General features: G+C 33.3%; 1 protein-coding gene and 1 non-coding gene across 2 annotated transcripts in view; both read right to left on the bottom strand.

Annotated features, from left to right (window-relative positions):
• Positions 1–618: 618 nt before the first annotated feature.
• The window catches only part of LOC113396807 (homeobox protein Hox-C4), a 29,622-nt gene continuing 6,741 nt past the window's right edge, over positions 619–23,499 (bottom strand). Inside the window, exons 2-5 of the mRNA XM_026634870.2 lie at positions 21,725–22,275; positions 20,926–21,114; positions 2,078–2,235; positions 619–1,192 (exon numbers count right to left, since the gene is read on the bottom strand). Of these exons, the coding sequence (XP_026490655.1) occupies positions 836–1,192; positions 2,078–2,235; positions 20,926–21,114; positions 21,725–22,241 (1,221 nt within the window). The 5' untranslated portion in view covers positions 22,242–22,275 and the 3' untranslated portion in view covers positions 619–835. The remainder of the gene's footprint in view (positions 1,193–2,077; positions 2,236–20,925; positions 21,115–21,724; positions 22,276–23,499) is intronic.
• LOC113396821 (5S ribosomal RNA) lies at positions 9,900–10,018 on the bottom strand. The gene has a single exon (XR_003368784.2). It is a non-coding gene; the product is annotated as a 5S ribosomal RNA (ribosomal RNA).

The following is a 23,499-nucleotide window of genomic DNA, read 5'->3' on the forward strand; positions in this document are numbered from 1 at the left end:
TTAATACATGTCATAATTTTTTTTATAAAAACCAAATTTGTTGTTTTGTACGTTGTCACTTTGACAACGTAAAATTATCAGTTACGCCATTTTGTAATTTTAGGTTCTTTATGATGCTAGACTGTATATATTTAAATAAAGATTATATTTATGAACAAAGCAGTTTACATTTGAATAATTACATGTGAAAATGTTTCAAAGTAAGTCTGTTTACATACGTAGCCGCAAATTAAGCTGTTTTTTAATGCCTTTGCGGTGTATTTTTTCATGCGTTTTCATAATTATACGTAACGAATTGTTACACCGCGACGGACCGCGCGACTTCTTTGCGGTGGTTTATGTAAACAGCCTTAGGTTTTTAAATAAACCTATTTATTTTATTATGAATTGCAGTTTTAAAATTAGAGACTAAACATTTTTTACAATTTAAAACTGCTTTAAAAAAAAATTGATTTAAATTATTATATAAATAATATTATTTTTAAGATCTGTAGTCAAGACGTTCTATTAAGTTTAAGCAGTACTACTCTGTAAGAACTCTCGTGTATCACTTGTGAAATTTTGAAAGCTGAATTAAATGTTATAACAATCGTGTTCTACTTCTCTTATTAAATAAAAAAAACATTAAATAAAATTGAAAAAGAAAACAAACTTTAAGTACTTTTACTTACAAGTGTATAAAACGTAAAGTAATACTTATGGTAAATGTTTGTAAAGACTAGATTAACTTTTATAAACGGACAGCCTAAATTAAACATGACATTTATTAAGCTATCTCAGTATCTTTACTAAGTAAAAAACCTAATTTGATAAAGAAACAAAAAGTTATTTATTTTCATACTACATACGGCCTAAACATGTCCATACCGGGCCTGCCGCCATCTTGGTTCATAACGACCAACCCACGTCTATTGTTTTCCAAATTAGAATTGAAGTTTGCTGCCGCCATAGCTCTCTCTCGCTCCAGAGCGATGATTCTGTCCCTGTCTAACATCGGGGGCGGTTTGACAGATGTCAAATCGGCGGCCATTTGTTGTGAAGGTTGTTTTTCGTGTTCGGACGAGGGAAGATCTTTCTGTTTGTTTTTGTCGTCGTTTGGGTGGCTGACGTGCGGTTCCTTACTTTTAGTGTCCTGTTGTGCCTTTTTTGAACGCTTCCACTTCATCCTTCGGTTTTGGAACCATATTTTTACCTGTTGACAAGTAAAAAAACTAATTTACTTTTTATTTTTAAAACATTCGTTAATTTCTAAGACGTTAGAAATCGTGAGCCTGCAATTTTTACAATTAATAAAAAAGTATAATGCTATCTCAAAAAAACTCTTGATAAATAACAATACATGAAATTTAATATATATATTTTTACTCTGAATAAAAATTGACATAAACAATTTTTTTTTTTAATCCAAACTTTCTACACATTCAAGAACAACAATAATATATCATAACCTGACGTGGGCGCAGAGATTAATCTTTAAACCCACATAAAACTCCCCAAGCAATAACGTTTATGGCGTACGTTTCACCGCCCCCATAATCTTGTTCAGAGCATTTGTAAGCTCAAATCCGGGCATCGTTCAACTTGACAGCCGCTTCGCACCATTTCGTAAATGTCAAAATAGGGTTGTTTTTGATGTCGACATTTGAGTGCCATAAAAAGATTCGTAATTTAATTTAAACTGATATTCTACATACGACATTAACTATCCTTCGATTGGTTGTAAAAGCCTTTTAGTTCCGTTTTCAGGTTTTAGAACTTATTCATTTAGCAACATTTCAATATTATGTATCATAATATAAAGTCATAGTTTATTCGTTGTATATATATATATGTATGAGTGAGCCAGTGTATTTAGAGGTACAAGATAGAAAACATCTTATTTTCCATGATTTACAGCAAGCTGATGTTGATTGGAATGACGAATATTTCTTATACTGCTCTTGTCTATGGGTGGTGATAATCATCTACCATTACATCGGTGTACACACTGTTATGAATAGTAGAAAGTATGATCTAAGGAAGCTATTAAATCTATAATATAGATTATGAAGGACAGCATCATAATTAGCTTGCTAACCTGGGTCTCGGTGAGCATCAGGCTGGTAGCGACTTCAAATCGTTTTGGTCTTGACAGGTATTTGTTCATACGAAACTGCTTCTCGAGTTCCAGGAGCTGCTGCGAGGTGAAGGCTGTCCGTGGACGCCTTGTCTTGCCGAGGAGAGCGTGAGGTGCTCCTGTTAAGAAAGATATGCGGTTAATATGATGAATCGTGGTGTTGTAATTAACGGTTTATGATTTAGCTTTATAAAATTATAAAAGTTTGTTTAAGGTAGTGACTAGTGAATTTATTGCCGGTTGCTTGCCAGTGCTTAAGACTTTAATTGCTGCCATTTATATTTACTTCCAGCATTTATTTAGATCTTAATAAAGAAACGAGATAACATAAGTATAATTTATACCCGTTAGCTATTAGTAATAATGTAGATTTCTACTTGTAGAAGATACTATAGAACTCATAGGATCATTAGTTCGGGAGATGACCAAATGCATACATATAAACAAATAAATAACACCTCTTTATAATTTTAGTATACATTCCCTACTTTTTTAAATGAAATAAAACAATTAAGTTTATCGATATTAACATATGCCTATCAATTGTAGAAACACAATCAGTGTTGATAAATACAAATTAGTGAGAATTCTAGTTGGAATGATAACGAAAGTGTTTTAATTATTGTCGATAAAAACTGTTGATCTTTGATTATCTCTCTAATTGTTACACCTACATTGCCTAATGTTAATTTCGAATGATAAGTATATTGAATCAGACGTTTTGACGCCAAAAACATATATAAATATAAGGTATATAGATTAAGTTTATATATTATGAATGAGCTATATTTCTATAAGATTTATTTATTTCATATATATGAGATAAAACATTTATCGCTCGTTTGGAACAAATAATATTTCGCAATCTTTTATTTATCTTTACTTTCTGGTTACAAATAATCAATTTTATTTATTTTAAAGGAAAACGAAAGTATATTTTATATAAGATTGTTTTATCCTATTATTTTTCCTATTTACTTCATTCAATGTGTTTATTTTTTTTTAATATTTGGAATATTCTAAATCATATACAAACACAACAAGTGAGAGGAGGGCTGGTTAATTTATCCCTCCAAGAATCAGAATTGCGATACATTGTAATAAAAAAAATGTAAATACAATTTATAATATCACGGGTTTAACAGTACCTAATCCTTAGGCGAATTCGTTAATTCATATAGGTAAGTGATTTTTTAAAGCCCGTTCATAATTTTTGACAGTTACTACACTCTGGTTAGGCTTATTAAAACTAACGGTCTTTCGAATAAAATTATCCCGCAACCTATACAATTCTTATTTGTGTATAATTTTGTTTAACTTTTCGGACTCGTGGAAGTTTGACGATCTTTGTGTTGACAGCTGTGTTTGTTTATTAATCTCTGGCTCTGTGTCCGCGTTTGGTACGTTTGTGAGTGTTCATTGTGCGTGACATTAAAATTTCATGGTAAACACAAAGTAGCTCGTGCCAGAAGCTGAGAACTTCACTAGTGGGTAGTAAATAGTTGGCTTTGTGGCTTTATGTCAGTTTTCGTTTCATAACGTGAAAGTCACATTTGAGTCGTCAGTCTTTATTTTCTGTAATCACAATTTTCACCTTTATGGCGATGTTTATTTATGACGCGTCGTAAATGTTTTCTTATGTCGCGCGTTTAAGTTTAAATTTTAAGGTTTATAGTTAGATCGTCACCGTATTTTTATGGAATAATGAATATACTAAGCAATCGCAATATTTATCGTGTAATATATATATATATTTGTATATTAAAGCAATATTCACTTCTAAATATAATTAATACTTCATTTCTTACATTATCAATAAAGAATTCAGGCTTATAAAATTAAACAAAAAAAAATCTAATTATTAAACAAAGCCGTGTATACTATAAAGAACCCATTTTTGACGTAACTTCTCCCGCGCTTGTCAGGTTGACAGATGCGTCAGTCGTCGTTATCGGCGCGCAAACAGTGCCAAATGTCGCATATAGAACCAATCCTGTTACACTAATTGATAATTATCATTTCTATAGGATTAGCGGCGTATGTGATAAATTTGTTTTATTTGTATTCAATTGATATTGCTAGTTGTAAGTAAATATTGAACGTTGAACGAAAAAATAATATTATTTCAGCTAGTTTCGCCATTTCATTCGTGTTTTCAGCATATGTTTAAAACTATACTACAGGCATAAGGGACTTAACATCTTAGTTGTAGGTTGAAGTGCATTGGCGTTGTAAGCAATTGTTATTTCTTAAAGCGACAATGTCTGTGAGTGGTGGTCACTTACCATAATATACTTATATATTTGCACCTTCACCTAACTATAACATAAAAAAATGTTTGTACTCAATGACAACCAAGGCCAAAACTATTTCGTCTAGAAAGCTGAAATTTTCAACTTTAAGAGGGATTCTATTGGAAGATACTCTGTATGAATGTTACCCGTACGAAGTCGGGACGGGCACCTAGTTCGATATATTATCTCAAACTTGTCCTTTGTGGATATAAACAGTACATTTTAAACACCCATTAAGTCACGGCGCGGTCACGTACAGTCAATAATTTAAATAGGTAACCAATGCATCATACCGACCCTTAAGCACGATTCTCTGTTTATTTTTGAACGCCATGTTTAATTTACTTTTAAATATCTTTCGAATGTTTAATCTGTGAGACCGTCATGATTTTAAAATTGAATACAAAAATACTTCTAAATTGTCATTCTTGATAATAGTGTTTGTTATTTAATATTTTTTTCTTTAAATAAATCAATAGACAACGTATAGTTACCTATTGTAAAATGTCCAACGATGTTGGCTGAATGAACTTTGGCTTAGTAATTATCATTACAAAAAAAAATAAAAATTGTTTATCATCAAAATCGAAAAGTTTTTCTATAATACCTTAATTGTAACTGTTATAGGAATAAATAATTAATTGAATTTACAGAAATAATATTATTATTTTTATTAATAAAAAAGTTTTAAGCTTTATGATGCCTCAGCCTAAACGTAAGCTCACGTAAGCACAGCCTACGCAATATCCAATATCAAAGATGGGGAATTGTCTTCACTGTTAGGCTTTGATATCTACTTTAAACGCACCCCTAGTAAATTCACAACTGTAATTGTTTGTCATTCAAAAATACATCAGTGCCTATGGGTTACGCCGGACCTAGCGCTTAGCTTATACACAGCATTTAAGTAGTGTCTAGTCCGTTTCAAAGGCAGAAGGAGTAACAATAAACAAACCTTAGATTTATATATTTTATGCGATTTAATATCAGCTTAGTTCTGTTATGAACTATATATAGTTCTTGATAAACGTATATTTACTAGATGCCCGTCCCGAACGCAACATCACCTACCTGGTACTATACACCATCCAGAGACAAATACTAAGTATTGTTATGTTCTGGTTTGAAGGGTGAGTGAGCCAGTGTAAATACAGGCACAAGCGACATAATATCTTAGCTTATATTTCTTACTGAGTTAATTTCTGTGGGTGGTTGTGACCACATACCATCAGGAAGCCATGATCTGTCCCACCTATACTATAAAATAATTAAACGAAGCACTAAAAATTATCAAAAACGGTCCATCCGTTAAGGGGGAGTTTGGCTTCATACACACGACAAAAGACTTATATAAATATGAATATTTGTAATACAACATCCACGTAACTATTAATTACTTTAATTTAACTTCAAAAGATAACAATTTCACCAACATTTTTTTTTAAATTCATATACCATACCATTTTAAATTTTATACCATAATTTATATCTCAACTAGTGATGTCATATCAATTCCAGGTAACTTAACGTAACTAAGTAAAAATAATATATTAATGATAAAAAAGCGATGGACTTAGTATTTGATATCTTCTAAACAGGACATATATATATATATAATTGTATTTAATTGACATACACTGTAATTAAAATGGTTGAAATGAGTAACTGAGTTCTCGATAAAATCTACTTTCCAAATTGTTAGGTTTACATTTAATTCAACCCTCTAACATGACGATTCAAAGATGCTTTTATGAGCCTACTTTAATAAAAAAAATATTTAGATTTTGGTTTTATTTAGCTACTCCTGCCATTGGAATAGACTGTAGGTACTGTAACGCTCCCAGTGTGTACCCGCTTTTGTAGAAACAATGCGAAGTGGCATCAGATCGCTAGTTTATTATATTTCAAGGTTGACTGGCAATAATATTATTAACTCGCTCCGTTGAGCGAAACGTCCAATCAGCGTGATTTGATTTTCTCGTAGCAAGATGTCTTTTTGTTGCCATCATATAATATTTCGGTACGTATAATTTGTTCCTTTGTCTGAATTTAAATTTAATACGTATGGATTGAAAGCTGTTATGTAATTTACTTTATTTTTTATTTTGTAAAGACTTAATTATTGGTTTATCTGTTGTCGGACGTCCGATCCCTCCCCCCCAAAACATAATGGTTGTGCAGAATTTTGTTTCATTACCCCAGGAGGGTACCATCAGCGACTGCGGTAGAGAATCCCTCTCTGGGCATTCATGCTCAGGACGTACACCACCTGAGCAGGGATGCCCAGGCTGCCCTCCGAATTCTGGGGGGGGGGTCAATTTGCGCTCGCCAGTGTTCGGGGCAAGCGGAGCAGGCATCATAAGGCAACCCCTACCACCCTCACTGTGGACTTCTGCAACATAAGGGGACTCGACTCCAAATTGAACGCCGTTCACTTTCACCTTGAGACGGCGAAGCCGGCCTTGCTCTTTCTTACCGAGACCCAGATATCCTCTCCTGCCGATACGACATTTCTTTCTTACCCCGGGTACAAATTGGAACATTCCTTTGTACCACGAGCTGGGGTGTGCGTTTACGTCAGAGATGATATCTGCTCTCGACGCCTCGGCAGCCTTGAAGGGCAGGACCTATCGATTATCTGGCTTCGTTTAGCTTGCGACGACAATCCGCGAATCTACGCGTGCCTTTATAGGTCTGATAGCGGTAATGCCGAAACCGACCGACTGGTTGAGCACGTCCAAATGGCTACAGATTCCGTGCTGCAGCAGAACCCATCCGCAGAGATCGTAATTCTTGGCGATTTTAATTCCCACCATGCCGAATAGCTTGGATCACGCAGTACCGATCATGCGGGTAGATCTGTTCTCGACTTCGCTTTAGCGAAATCATATGATTTGACACAAATGGTCACCTCGCCAACGCGAATACCAGACGTGGAGGATCATATACCTTCCCTGTTGGACCTTCTGCTGACTTCCCATCCGGATGGCTATCAGGTTATCGCCGATCCCCCTCTGGGCTCGTCGGACCACTGTCTCGTCCGGAGTACAGTGCCGGTTGCGCGGTACTCACGACTTCGTTTCGTGGGCTGCCGCAGAGTGTGGCACTACAAGTCAGCAGATTGGGATGGGATGCGGTCCTTCTTTGCATCCTACCCATGGGGGCAGGTTTGTTTCTCGCCGGATGATCCGAGCGTTGTTGCTGATTCTGTCACCGATGTGGTACTTCAGGGTACTGTACGTCTACCATCTAGACTATTTTTAATTCATATTTGTATATATTTAAGCACAATTCTTATGTTAATAAATTTACATTAATAATTTTTGAGTTTTTCGATAACACATAAACATACATTACAGACACTGATTGAGGGCTACTGAACATAAAATACACAATCCTTGAAATTTCTTAGAATTGAATACAGAAATATTACATAATAACCACATGGGGATATCGATTTAAAGTTCTATAGAATAAAGGTCATATTTCTATAGCATCCGTTATCAGTTGATTGAAATTGATAACGTAATTTCATCCGGTCGGCGTTGATTCAAAGAGGCGTGTACCCTTCTCCCCTCCAATATTAACCAATATTCAAAATTAAGATATATTTTTGATATAAAATTCTTAAGAATTAAGATCTGAACACAATACAAAGGATCTCATGAAGGAGGCTTTAATGCGGGAGGTAAAATCAGGGCCCCAATTATATTACAAACATAATCGGTTGCCGTTCAGCCGTTTACCTATTCTTAACACAACGTAACAGTTCTGTCACAATTGAATCGGAATAAATTCAAATCATTAAAAAAAAAAACTAATAAAAAAGCATATTATTTGGTTCCTTATGGTTCCTTAACCTTTACTAAATAATATAAAATGCATTTTAAAAACCAGTCAAATAGCCTTTTGTGATACGCTATTTTGATACGTGTGACATTTAAATGTCATTATTGCAGTTAATGTCACATGTCATATTCGAGCCGAGATGGCCCAGTGGTTAGAACGCGTGCATCTTAACCGATGATTTCGGGTTCAAACCCAGGCGGGCACCACTGAATTTTCATGTGCTTAATTTGTGTTTATAATTCATTTCGTGCTAGACGGTGAAGGAAAACATCGCGAGGAAACCTGCATGTGTCTAATTTCAACGAAATTCTGCCACACGTGTATTCCACCAACCCACACTGGAGCAGCGTGGTGGAATATGCTCCATACCTTCTCCTCAAAGGGAGAGGAGGCCTTAGCCCAGCAGTGGGAAATTTACAGGCTGTTTATGTTATGTTATGTATGTTATGTCATATGCTAACATTTCTCGTTCGTAATCTGTGGCCAGTTTCGAGTTTATTCTTTGTTCTTCTAGAATAGCTCATGTATTTAATAAATTTAACAAAATAAATAAAATTGTATTTAATAATATCCACGACTTCAACATCCATGTAATTTGAATCTTATTGAATGTTTTTTTTTAATTGTGTGGTACATGTATGTCACTTTGCGACATATTATTTCAATGTATCTTTAAACGATAGACGTTTAGCGAATGGTTTATGGAAAATTTGTTAGTTTGAAAGTAAATTGCTACCCTTAGCTTTTAAACGTTCAAAATTAAACGACCCTTTATAAGATCAATACATTTACAAACAAACAAATTAGCGAACAATAAATACATATAAATTATCCCTCATTTGTTCCCCCATAGAAATAATCACTTTACAAAAGAATTTGTTACGATATTAGCTTTTATATTTATTCACATAAGGTCTATAACAATTTGTATTGTTGTTAAGGACGACAGACATACTGCTTGTAGTAATTTTATTAGATAGGGGATGGTTTCGCTAATTTCACGGGTGAGTGGATTAATTTCGGGGGTGGTATTATAATTTTTGATTTTTATTAGTGCTATGTTTTCATATTTCGGTTTAGTGATTATTTGGCTGATTGTAAAAATCACTTGCAATAAAATCTAAAAAAAAAATCTTCTATGTCATTTAGTATACTTACTAAGAATAATGTAATAATAAATATTACATATTTCGATCAAGTTTTAGTGTAATTATTATAATCATCGTATGAATAAGATTACTACATTTAAAAATAATAGTTATTTTTTAAATGAAAACATTTTCGAAACGTCACTCAAGTTCGAAATTCATTCGCAGCCAAATAAAGTTTAATTGAAATGTATGAGAGTCAAGTAAACTCCTACGAGCATTTAGGTACCTACTAAGGGTTTTTTTCTTCACGCTTCGACCCCAAGGAAAGGAATAATTCAGTATTAACCATAAATGTCAAGCAATTTGGCAAATAATGAAATGGTCATAATTATTCCAAATTGCTTTTTTTTTTAAATTGCAATTGAATATAATTAATCATTATATCGTTACTGAGTCACTAATCCTGTGAACTAAGATGTTATGTTCCTAGCGTATGGAGTTAGACTAGCCAAAAATAATGCATAAAACAATAAAATTGAAATGCAAAAAGGCCAACGGCACGCGGTGTTCCCAGGCGGTCACCCATCCAAGTACTGAACGCGCCCGATGTTGCTTAACTTCGGTGATCGGACGAGAACCGGTGTGTTCAACATGGTATGGACGTTGACAAGTGTATCATCAAAAAACATTCTATTTTCTGAATAGCATTAATACTTAAATTTACTTTATTTTATTTTAATTTATGATCAACCACAGATATTTTCGCCGTAAGAAATATTTAATCATAACTTTTGTCTATTGTCTTTGTCTATCATATGCTATCTCACTCACCCTTCAAACCGGACTAAAAAATACTAAGTATTAACTACCCAGACGTTACACAAAGTCCTACCAAGTTAAAAGAACATTTATGTATGCAGGTAGAGCAAAGTTCTTTAAGAGCTTTTTTTTTGTTTAAGTTTTAACGTATTACTTTACGAAGTAGGGATGTTAAACTTAGGTGATATGTTATCTGTAACGACTGCCGACGCCTGTATAAATAGATTCTTTACTGAAAATCCACTGAAAATCGACCCTTTTTCGAACAACTTACTTTGAAGTGTTGAACTTGATATCGATAGTTTATATTCATGGTTTTTAATTTTAATACCGTATTCAAATCGATATATAATTTTCTATTTTGTAGTTATTGTGATGAGTTCTAGTTATTATTCCAAATTAAAAAAAAAATTATGCTCTTATATCTCTAAAATTTGATTCTGTAGTTTTACCAAATTTTAAATATATCGAGTGGATTTTAGTGGGGTTTTTGGTAGAGTTAAATAGAGCTACCACATTTCAACCTCTGGCACAGCCAAATGAAATGTACCCATCAGGACAAACCAAAGTAGGACTGACGTCATTCATGCCGGCTGCATACTTTTGGTAATTTTTTCTTGGAGTGCTTTGTTCCGACCCTATTTACATAAAGTCCTAATAGGATGACGAAGCATACTCTTATAATATAAGAATCAAGTTATATTATATATATAGTTTATTTTTTTTTTAGACTGGCACATTTTTAAAGCAAATAAAGTACAGGTTATGTCTTCTGTCAAATATTATATGTGTATATTTCTCTGTCTATTGTTATATGTGATTATTATGTTATTTATTTCTATATGATATCGGTAGGAGGACGGACAAATGGGTCACCTAATTGTCAATGATCACCACTACCCATAGACATTAGCGCCGCGTGACATAAGTGACCTTGAGGACTAAGATGTTACGTCCCTTGTACTACAACAATACTAAGTATTTCTGCTTGACGGTAGAATATAATTAGAATGAATTTGACAGTAAAATATTAATGTACGCGATATGTAAGTTCATTGCAAATTTAAATTGTTGTAAGTTTTAAATTATTTAAATTAAATAAAATGTTTATCGATAACATTCATCGACACGTCACAACCCTAAGCTCGGATCTAATTTGTCAAGAGCCCCTTTGTTTGTGCGAATAAATTGCTGCCTAGTAATTGGCTTAAGGGCCTTTAGGGACGGTCGCAGTTTTAGCGGAATTTTTGTTCAATTTAATTACTATAGTTAAATGTGTGGGGCGTTTTGTGTGTTTATTTATCCTTGTATTATGGAGTGATGATGTAATTATTTGTGTCTGTTTGTTTGTCTTAATAAAGATTTAAAAAAGTTAAATACAGACTTTAATCCGCTCATTAGTAAAATCCTATCGTTCTTCTTTTGAGATTTAAAGTGTATTCCTAAGGTTAGATACAGATATAGGCATGTACATATGTGGTAGAATTTAATCTCACGCATGTAATTTCTCACGATGTTTACCTTTGAAATGCAAGCGGTGTATATACCTACATTATATTTATTTTAATACTTATGTTGATATACTCTTGTGATCGTGTTTTGTTTTACGTGTAGCATCTTTTTTTCGTGATCTGAGAGTTAGCTAAATTTATATGCCGTGCTTCCTTGTATAGGAGTGTCAAATTAAATCAAATCAATTCAAAATATACTTTATTCAAGTAGTTTTTTTACGAGCACCTTTGAATCATCATTTAACAAACTATATTAGGTATGTAGATTATATCGAGAAGAACCGGCAAGAAACTCAGCAGTCAGTGGCGCGTTTTTACTAATACGTTACACGTATATATACTGAACTATTATTATTGGTACTACTTTTTGCACTGGAGTACTTTAACGCGACTTACGGTTAGGTGAAATAGTAGAGAACGTCACTGATGGGAAAACGCCCCCTCTTTCTTTGATTGTCTACGGTTTAACACGACATCATTACTTCTTAACATTTAATTATTCACATGCGTTGATTTTTGTATATTATTTAATATATGATATATAGCAAAAGGAGCTTCGTTCTGTTAGAACCTACGTAGAAAGTGGTAACGCTGAGTCACTGGCTTACAGCTGCAATGTCAGCAGTATAGGCAGTAGAAACAAAAGTAGGGCTCAGCATCAATTCAGTTCTCTTCCAACTTACATCCGCGACGGCTGCCTAAAGATCATTCTACATCTTACTTTAATTCTATATCCAATAAATATTAAATAAGTGTTTAATTCTATTTCAATTTTTTTTAAACTGTTTGACGAGGGCCGATATAACAGTTCCGACCGAGTCTTCCACGACTCCCTCCTTTTTTTGTCTTATTATTTTACGTGACGTCACACATACAGATCTGGATTTTGAATTGAACGAACGACATTCGGTTTAAATATATAATTGGCACGTCGTATGTTTGTGGAGACGCGATTCACTCGTTCATAAACAAGCCACTCGACGTTTGCAGAACGAAATTTCGTTTCGCTAATCATCAAATCTAATTTCGAGAACCTTTTAATATACTAATTATTTTATTACACGAATAATTTAATTGAACAGCCTTTCAGTGTCCATGGATTGGTCAATAATTAATTAATTAGTAAATTTTAAAGTTGGTGATGACTTCGAATTCTAAAATGGCGATTCTAAAATGCATGTAAAGGTCGACTTGAATAATTGATTCCGATTAAATTTCTTTCTTGAGCCAGATGGCCCAGTGGTTAGAACGCGTGCATCTTAACCGTGATTTCGGGTTCAAACCCAGGCGGGCACCACTGAATTTTCATGTGCTTAATTTGTGTTTATAATTCATCTCGTGCTCGGCGGTGAAGGAAAACATCGTGAGGAAACCTGCATGTGTCTAATTTCAACGAAATTCTTCCACATGTGTATTCCACCAACCCGCATTGGAGCAGCGTGGTGGAATATGCTCCAAATCTTCTCCTCAAAGGGAGGGGAGGCCTTAGCCCAGCAGTGGGAAATTTACAGGCTGCTAATGTAGTGTAAAAAACTTCGACCGCAACTGGGACATATTATTTTTTATATTATTGGGCAAAGATATATACGCATATATGTCACCGTATAATCAGAGTCACAAGCTATGTTGGGGCCCTTGGGCACCCATGAATTTGGGGCCCTTTTGATAGATATTTACTACCATGTACAAATAATTTGCTTATGGCCTTGAGTATAGTTTCAAATAAACGGTGCGGCAATTTTCGTAAATTCTTAGGAATCTGATTGGTTGTACGATCTTATGGCTCTGTTGCTCTATGCTCTTGTAGACTATCTATTTCTATCACGACGAGCACGTCTGTCTACTTTTAATATCAACTATCGTCACTAGCCTTTTTTGATAAATATGTTAGTTATTTCTTTCTAGCACTCAACGTGAGCGCAAACGTGTGAAGGAAATTGTTGGTTCTTCGGGGCCCTCTCAGGATGGGGGCCCTGGGCACATGCTCCAATGTGCCCTATGGTAAAGAAGGTAATGCGTATAATTAGAAATATCGTTAGATTATAATCTATCTCGTGAAATTGTAAACTTTCGAAATATTGTGAAACGAAACATACTGTCTTACAATTTAACGCATTACTTTTCCGTAGATTATTATCTACCGAAGTTAAATTATAAAAACTTTAACCTAACCTAACGGATAGATGATAAACTATCGAAAATGTATACGTTAAGTTGAATCACCGATCACATTCTTCCGATAGTTTACAATCTCGCGATATAGATTCTACGGTGATATACAATACAATTTAACATAAATAATAATTCACAATTGTTCAATAAATCTTATTACTGATTAAAATAATACTTTTCGGATAAATAGATATGAAAAATTGTGTTCAAACTTGTTTATAAAACGGAGGCTGAAAATTTAATTGTCTTGATAAACGAGGAAGTTGTCTGGTTATTTAGTTATCTTAAATCTCGTGATTGGTTAATATACTTAACAGTGGCGATGTCTATTGGTTATGGTAGCCCCTTACCATCAATTTAAACCTGATATTATTCTATTCTATTATTAGTATTAAAACTCAGCCAAGTCAATGTGTCCTGGGACTAATATTTTTTTTTTAGTTTTTTATATTCGCAAATCGTTTGACAAGCGTTTCACCACCCTAGCAATACCCGAACAGGTGTAACATATGGACCAGCAATAATCGGAACCCTCCAACCAAACCCATCAATGACTCAGAACACTACTGCCATATAAACGACACATTATTTGAAAAACAATATTCATAGAACATAAACCTACAGTCTTTTGACTAAGGTATAAAAAAAAAAAAAGAAATTATTTTATAACAAATCGTATTAATCGATTTTAGGACAAGAAATATTATTTAATAATAAAACCAATAATTAATAAATACTATAAATATATTTAGATGAGTTGAAAATAGTTATTTTGATACTTGACAACCGTACATTATAATAAATACTTGTAAAAAAGTCTTCCAAACATAAAAAACGTTGCATTTAAATATTACCTTGAAAAACTCATCACGTTTAAAAAATAAGTGTCCGAATAACTAGGCTGCATAATATAAGATCATTACCCGAAACCCGAACGAAATAAAAAAAAAAACAATCCGCTGTCAATCGTAATAAATGCAGATATGACATTTATACGCAAATAAGTTAAACGCATTATTTAGTTGGGGACAGATGGGCTCGCGTTAAATCCATCGATTAGGTTAAACAGTGCACTTTGGAATGACAAGCGATAATTATATGGAGAGGGACTTTTTATATGGTTATTATTTATTGCGCAATTAGGTTTATTTATTTATTTAAACTATTCAGACGACTGGTAACACTTGTCGGTAAGTATATTGAGGAAACTTAGCACAGTAAATTAACTATCACTTACACCATATAAAATCTTCAAAAGGCACAAATTCCGGTCAAGACCATTCCAATTATAGTGAATTTAACAAAAAAAAATACATCTTATCATTAAGCATGTATAGAATACAGTACATAGATATGTATTATGTACTAAATTTTTAGTATAGGTACAAAATATTATATAGTATTGTAAAAATAAAGGAGGTGACTAGGTCTGATAGTGCTTATCACTGATTTCCTGAGATTGAGTTCCGTCGGGACTCGTGTGTTTATGAGGTTCGGTTATGTATCACACTTTTTTTTAGAGTGCGCTTCGTGGAAGAGGGTATTCCTTGTTTTTATAGGGTATCAGCCTCTCCACTTACAATTGAAGGGATGTATGAAGAAGTTATATGTTAGATGAAGATTTGAATGACAAAATAACTTGAAAAATGTAATTACACTATTTCAATTCAAGGTCCAATTTTGAATAATGAAATTAAAATTATAGTTAATTTTATTTTAATAATTAACAATGTTTATAGGCGAACGGGCAAATAGGCATCCTGGTGATAAGATCATCAATGCCTAAATACATTGACACTGAAAGAAATATTAACCATTCTATTTGAGCACCACCAACCTTGGGAACTAAGATGTTATGCCCCTTGTGCCTGTAGTTGACCCTGGTATCCCAGCCAAATTCAATATCAAAATATACTTTAGAAGCACTTTTGAATTGTCATTTTAAAAACTATATTAAGTGAAGCTACCACCGTTTCGGAATGTTAGTTTCCACCGAGAAGAACCGGCAAGAAACTCAGTAGTTACTCTTTTTCACCATTTAAAATACAAAGTTATTTTACGTATATAATACATCCTGTCTGGAAGTCAACAAGTATTAACCCCAAGCTTTTATATTATCTACATAATCTCGTATTGACTAATATGCTTTTTTTATTAATGTATTTTTTAAATTCTTCACCAATAAAACAAAGTGTTTATACAATTTAATTGAAATATGACATATGACCTATTTCAAATTAAGCTGTGTATGATTTATTGAGATTAATCTGTGGAAGCTGTCATTCGGAATGCTCTATTTATTACGAAAAATAAGATTACCACAATTGGATCTGTCAATACCGTATAAATAGAAACACAATCGATCATATTATTATTTTCCCGAACGTTGCTGAGATCATCTTTATCTAATTTGTAGCTTAAAGTTTATCTATAAGAGATAAATGAAACATTGATACGTGATCAGTTTAATGTATGAGATGGAACGAATTCGTTTTACAGACCAATTATACGTCATTAACACAGTATTTTTTATTTTTTTTTTATAATCTAAGTACTGTTTTCTTTATTTAATATATTCAGGCCGACTGCCAAATAGGCCACCTGTAATTTTACATACTGAAAGTTTCGGTGGAATCGGTTTTATTTTAAATATCCGAGTCTGATATGATTATTTTGTATTTAAAAATGAGTAAGTAAATTAAATAATTCTAAATAATAAAAAATATGTAATATTTATTTTTTATTTATATTTGAAATCAATTTATTATTAATCTGAATGATATATCTGCTTCATCTTTGAGGTTATCGACTACATATAATTTGATATAGAAAAAATAACACAAAGAAACAAAAGATTGATTTATCTAAATTTTATCTTATCTGAAGTTTCCCAGAGTAAAACTACTTAAAATAATATTTTTCAACATTACATGACAGCTTGGAACTCAAAAGATAAAAAAAATTTAACGAAGCAAAAAAGGTATTGTCTATTCATTGAACGGGTTTTACGCGTTCCGTTTACCTTCTAGATGTTTACATAATTTTATATTCTAATAGGCTGTAAAAGCAGCGAACTCTTTGCCACTAAGTACACGCGCATAGTAAAGCAGAATGACGTTTGGCGAGAGTGACGCGTAGCTGTCAATCACACTAAGATAACAAATAATGTTCGCTTGTTTTAGTTCTATTGTAGTGCGACACTTTAACTAGACATTTAAATAATCTAAAGAAACACATAATTAAATAATTAGAAGCAAGATCAAATAAAATTTAAGAATCTATCACTAAAAAAATGTAACCGATTTGACAGCAAGCGTCTTCGTGTCTAGTCTTGTCAACATTCCATACAGTTGGTATGATTTGTAAGCACTTATTGATTTAAAAAAGTCATCCCTAAGATTCAAACAAGACTTGTCAATACTTTTTTTTTTTAATATCACGTTAATTATGAAACCAAGGTCGAAAATTAATTTAAATAAATTATTTTTATGACACAAAATATAAACTGTAAAGTCCATTTCCGTAGCAGGTCGCATTGATTTCAACGTTCGACATTATTGTCCCCACATTGTTACAAACTTATTTATTAGGGGGTATAATTTTATTCGTTCGCGAGGGGGTGTAATTTATTGGGGTGTTTAAGTGCTAATCGTCCGCACATGTTCTTATTAGCTCTATTACTTAATAGATCTGTAACAGGTTTTTCGGTTGTCCCTTAATGGGATCATTTTTGAATTACTTTTAAAGGGGTGGGTGTTGAAATATTAAAAAATGGTAACTACAGGTTGTTATGAAGAATAAATATTGTTTTTATACATATTTATACAAATGTTATTTATTTATTTTGATTATTTCGACAACAATGTCATTGGACTCGAATGTCATTTCTTAAAATGCCGTCGGTAGACATTTTGTTTTACAAAGTATTTTAATAAAGTGTAAATATTAATTTTCATTGAGTTACATAAAAATATAAGTAAGGATATAATTTTTTTACTATTTGATACACTAAGAAGGTGTTTCATTATCGCTCGTATGGATGACTAGTTGTCGGCCCCGGTTTCGCTCTAGACTATTTTCTTCCATGGAGTTCAAGTTTACTTCAATCAACTTTAGGTCAGAGTTTGACCGTGACACACACACACAGACAGAGTCAGTTTTGTATTTATAATATTAGTAAAAATAGATTAAAACCGACGGGAATACATTTTTATTTGTATTGTAGTATTACCAGTTTATAATATAATAAACCTGCTTATAAGCAGTTAGCAATTATTATAATTGAAGACACTATTTTATATACGATTATACAGGTAAGAAACATAGACATTTCTATGTTTATAACTGGAGAATTTAATAAATAAAACATTTAACAATAAATGAATCAAATACAATAATGTTATCTTTAAGATTGTAGCATTTATTAAGTTCATTCCACAAAATGACGTTCAAAAAAATGCTTCAAAAACGATGCACACACAATATTCCAAGATCGTATTTAATGTGTAAATATTAACCATTAGAAGTTATATCACCATTAGAAGTATGTTACACCGAGAAGATTATAAGATAAATCATTCGTTACACTTTTAGGTGTACAAATTAAATTACAAAGGTATTTTCAGTAAATTTATCTAACTTAGATATAATATAACAAATCTTATTTTTTATATTCTGATATTAATACACCAAAACGGTGGCTATATTTAGTATACTCTTGTGGTCAACAAGACAGAGCTATTCCGTAAGAAGGAACTCGAAATTCACCTCGGAACACGAGGGTGAAAAGTAAAAATGTGATATTCGATACTGACAATAAACATTGTAAAATATATAGGATACACGAAACAAAATGGCGTCATCGTAAGTCAATTGTCAATATTTCCAAGTGAGATATGAAATTAACTCAACAATTTGTTTAAATTGAGGACTAACCTAACTAGTCCGTACTGGAGGGCATCCGTTATCAAATTAGTGTCACTTTATAGCAGTCGAATCGAAACATAATTATTTTCGTTAAGTAGTATTTCTCGAAGTCAGATCGGATTAGAATTAGGAACGTATCGTGACCGTTACAAATTAGTAGAAATCTCCGAAAAAACTCTAGAAAATTCCTTGAGCAGTGAGCTGGAATTGCCTTTAAATCTTCTCCTTAACGGGCAAGAAGTCTTTGGTCCATATATGGGGCACTTATTGCCTTTTAATTTTACTATATTTTGTTGGTATAGTACATTAAGATATAAGACCACGTTAATAATAAACGAATCTAATTTTTTTTGTTGCTATGTCTACTCTTGTCGAAAACGTCTCACGCAAACTCAATTTTAATGAAAATTACGGTTCCACCTGAAAATGTTCTTTAAGAGTACTCAAATAAAGAGTGCTGTGCTCTTCTTTCGAATGCGAAATCTATCGAGACAGAACGAGATAATCGGTTCAACTTAACGCGGCTACGTTTAAATATTAATAAAATAATTTATTTCATGAATCTTGGCTAATCTTTGTTTGTAGGTTAAAATGGATGTATGTCAAATACACGACCCTCTTTTATACAGTTCGGTACACGTTGACATGGCCATGTGTGGTGTGTAAATACAGGGTGTTGAGTAAATAACACCTCTGGGGTTGCCCGATCGTGGACTGAAAAGTGTGTTTAAGCGCATATTTGCATGTGTGTATAAATAGTAACAGATGAATGAACGACTTTGGAATGAATGAATGATCGTTGCAATTCGTAAATCAAAATAAGTTACTTGGACGTGTGCTTAATGCATAATTCCGTTCAGTTTAAGATCATTTTAAATATAAATAACTATTGTAAACTTAAATAAAAATAACCCGGTGAATTTATTTCGTTTTGTCTAAGTTTATTTACGAATCTGTGGTATGTTTGACAATCAATAAGAAAGTATAATGCTTCGTTAGATAATAAATACCTTTGCTTACATAAGTAGACATCTTATTTAATATATAGGTACTTGAATACCAATCTCATATACTATGAGTTATCACCTACGTTGGTTGCCTGGAAGAGTTCGCTTCTTATATTTAGGATATATGTATGCATATTTTGTATTTTTTTCTCTTTGCGGTGTACACTAAAGTAAAAATATAAACTATAGTTGGAAATGTCGGTTCTACCGAAAAATATTGATAAGGAATTACACTTTTTCAATAAAATTAAATAATTTAAGTTAAGAAATGAAGAATGAAAGACTCAATAGATCGATTATAAAATAATTTGTTCCACATTTCTCATGCCTAAATAAAGTAATTCAATAGTTGTTTATTTATAAATAACAATTAAGATTTTTATTGTAATGAATCAGCCGGTTCAATAGGTTTTGTAGAAATGACGACCTCCGTGGTCGAGTAGTGTGTACACCGGTTTTCATTGGTACGCCACTCCGAGGTTCCGGGTTCGATTGCCGGCCGAGTCGATGTAGAAAAAGTTCATTAGTTTTCTATGTTGTCTTGGGTCTGTGTGTTTATGGTACCGTCGTTTCTGATTTTCCATAACACAAGTGCTTTAGCTACTTACATTGGGATCAGAGTAATGTATGTGATGTTGTCCAACATTTATTTATATACAGTTTTATTTTGAATGACTTAATAATATTAATGTAAAAAACTAGATGTGTCGTGGAACATCCGTTTGGATCAATGTCGATTTCACGATATATTACGTATTAAATAACAGACTCAATGAAATAAATAAACGACGTTTGAGAATAATTAAATGTCAATGAAAACATTGTTATTAAAACGGCAGTGGATTAAAATAATGTTTAAATAAATAGTATGAAAGAGAGGGAAAGGCAAATGTTCCCTGGGGGGCATGAAACTTTTAACCTACGTTACGTTTTGTACCAGTTCACTCTACCGTAAGCCGTATAAATGAACTTCATTCCAATAATAATAAAAACTAATATCAATAATCAGACGTGATATAAATTCTAGAAAAGGCACGCCATCCAAAACATAGCATCATTAAAGTATATTTCAAACTTACAACGAATTGAATGTTACCGTTCATACTTCTCGTGTTACAAAATATAATTCAAAATATTTACCTCCCAATTCCGGTATTCGGTGATAGAACATACCAGTTCTAGCCAGCCATTCGAGCTGCATCTGGTGTAACACCCGGTCGCCGGGGTGATGGAAGGCAGAGGCCTGCGGGAGGCTCAATCCTGGGGGTGGGTAGTTGAAGAGCGGCGCCTGGATCGGCGGTTGGAGTAGACCAGGTTTTGGAATGATACCTGGAACGAGGATTAGGTTTATTTCTGGAGATTTGATTTCGGTGGGCTTTGAGTGCGTTAGGGTTACTAAAAACTCCTTATTGAGTTGGTTTTGTACAAGCCTGTCTGAGTAGGTTAGTACCTACCTACCCAATTATCACTAATACTGTCAATTTCAAGATTCTAAGCCGCTGATACTAATTTCCTTGACAGAAAACCCAGTATCTTTTAATAGTCGATGTAGGGTCTCCTCCTAATTGTATAAAAAAGCATATCATTGGATTCATATAAAACTTCATAAAAAATTGTCTAATTGTAACTTAGTTTGTAAAGCCAATTACGCCAGTCTAGTGGCACATTGGCGATGTAAGGAATGTTTAATATTTCTTGCAGCTCTTATGTCTATGGACGTTTGTGACCACTTACCATACGTTCCAATTGCGCCAAAGAATGCTGTGTAAAAAAACCTACAGCCCAATGAAATTGCGGAAAAACTTTGTAACAAACAAACATCTACAAGGATAAAGCCCAGGATTGAAACTATTTCTGGTAAAGATAAACGGAAAGCTTAAAATATGACCAGTCCAAATCTCACAACGATATTTATCGTTCAATGGTTACAGAAACGTACCTGGTCTATAGCTATCATATTCCTCGTTCCCTCCTTCCACACCTGGAGAAATTGGAGGGCTATAACTCTCTGATCTATTCCCATCATCTGACCCAGGGGAACCGCTTCTAGGACTGCTCTGACCCGATCTAGGGCTTTCCGGTCCAAAGTTCTGACTCGGCGGCCGGTTCTGACATTTGCTGATCGTGTTCTGCTCAATTTGGGTGTCGTAATTATCATTTTGATATCTTGTAATGTAGGATTTGTTTTGTATTAACGCCAAATATTTTTGCTGTGCCATTCTCTCTTGTATAGTCTGATCCGGTTCCATATGTTTTGATAATAGCGCGTCGATGCAGAAAGATTTCTTTCCATGGTTCAAGAGTGTTTTATCTTCGTCTAGCTGTTTGTAGAATTTCATGTTTTTTGGACTATTTGATCGGCTCGGGTCTGGATTCGATTCCTGGTCGATTTCGAGAGGTTTGTCTGGGCTGTCGCTGTCTCGTCGGTACATCGCTTGGGACAGTATTGTGGACATCTCTGTGGTGTTTTAATCCGGTTACATGATCAACCTGGAATTATATTTTTTATAAGAATTTGTTCATATTTATGATAAAGTCTTAACAAGGTCATGTTTCTCTTTACATATTTATTAAAAAATAGTTATGGGCCGCGGCTTTACTCGCGTTTTAGGGATGGTCGCTAGATGTTAGTCAAACAAAGTCATATGTCTTTCCTTGGAGTCTAAGCTTGCTTCGATTCAGTGGTTTGTCAGTGAAAGAGCAGCAGATAGAAAGACAAAGTTGCCCTCGAATTTATATTATTAGAATAGATAGATAGATATTAGATTAATTTTCAGTTACTTTTATAAAAAAATTATCCGTCTATTGCAACGTTTGACAAGAATAAATTCGCTTGTCATCTTTATCGAACAGTAGTTTCTGCTTTGACTATCAATTGCTAAGTGTAGAGGTTTCATTTTAAATTATGGGATTTGAATCTGACAAACAGGGTGTCCGTCGTAATATCCGGTTTCATAGCCTATACGACGCCATCACATTCAAGATGGCGGATATGTCTTGATTGACGTTTTGTTTGCGGTAACATATACGCATAAAATATCGATGAAAATAACCAACAGTTGATCACTAAGCACATGCACACTATTAAAATTTGTCGTTTGGCGAGTGTCAAGCGTAGCAGTCACGCACACCGAGATAATAGGCCAGTCAATAAAGCCCGTGAAGGTCAAGTAATTAGTATCATTATGATTTTTTGATATGTGATTTCGGACGTTAAAATAATAACAAATTAAAATTTTCAACCCTCTGGGGTGAACGCTTGGGGGTTGAGAGTGTGAAAAGCATTTTTGCTTATAACTTTGTGAAAAAAATTGTTAGATGGTTGAAAATTGGACAGAAGGTGTAAATAATTATAACTTACCTTGTATTAAAATTTCAACCTTTTTTGGTTAGTGCAAAAAAAGTTATTAACAAAAAAGAATGTTCAATTATTAAATCGATCAGCGATCGGAAACAATCAGCTCGGACTTAAAAACAACCAGCGAGAGATACTCCAGCCGTAAATACTGGAACTCTTCAATGTCTATTAATAAAACCCTTAAGATTATATAATAGTTTTTTCAATATATTTAAGAAAAACTATTTCTATACTTTGAATTACATAACTTTAAAATAAAAATTGTAAGCTTTGTCTCGGTTGCTGTCTAATTTATACTTAAAAATAAGCGCATGTCATGTCTACATCAAGAGAAATGTAATCATACGTATATTTTG

The sequence above is a fragment of the Vanessa tameamea genome, chromosome 28 (genome assembly GCF_037043105.1).
Source record: "Vanessa tameamea isolate UH-Manoa-2023 chromosome 28, ilVanTame1 primary haplotype, whole genome shotgun sequence".
Taxonomy (NCBI): domain Eukaryota; kingdom Metazoa; phylum Arthropoda; class Insecta; order Lepidoptera; family Nymphalidae; genus Vanessa; species Vanessa tameamea.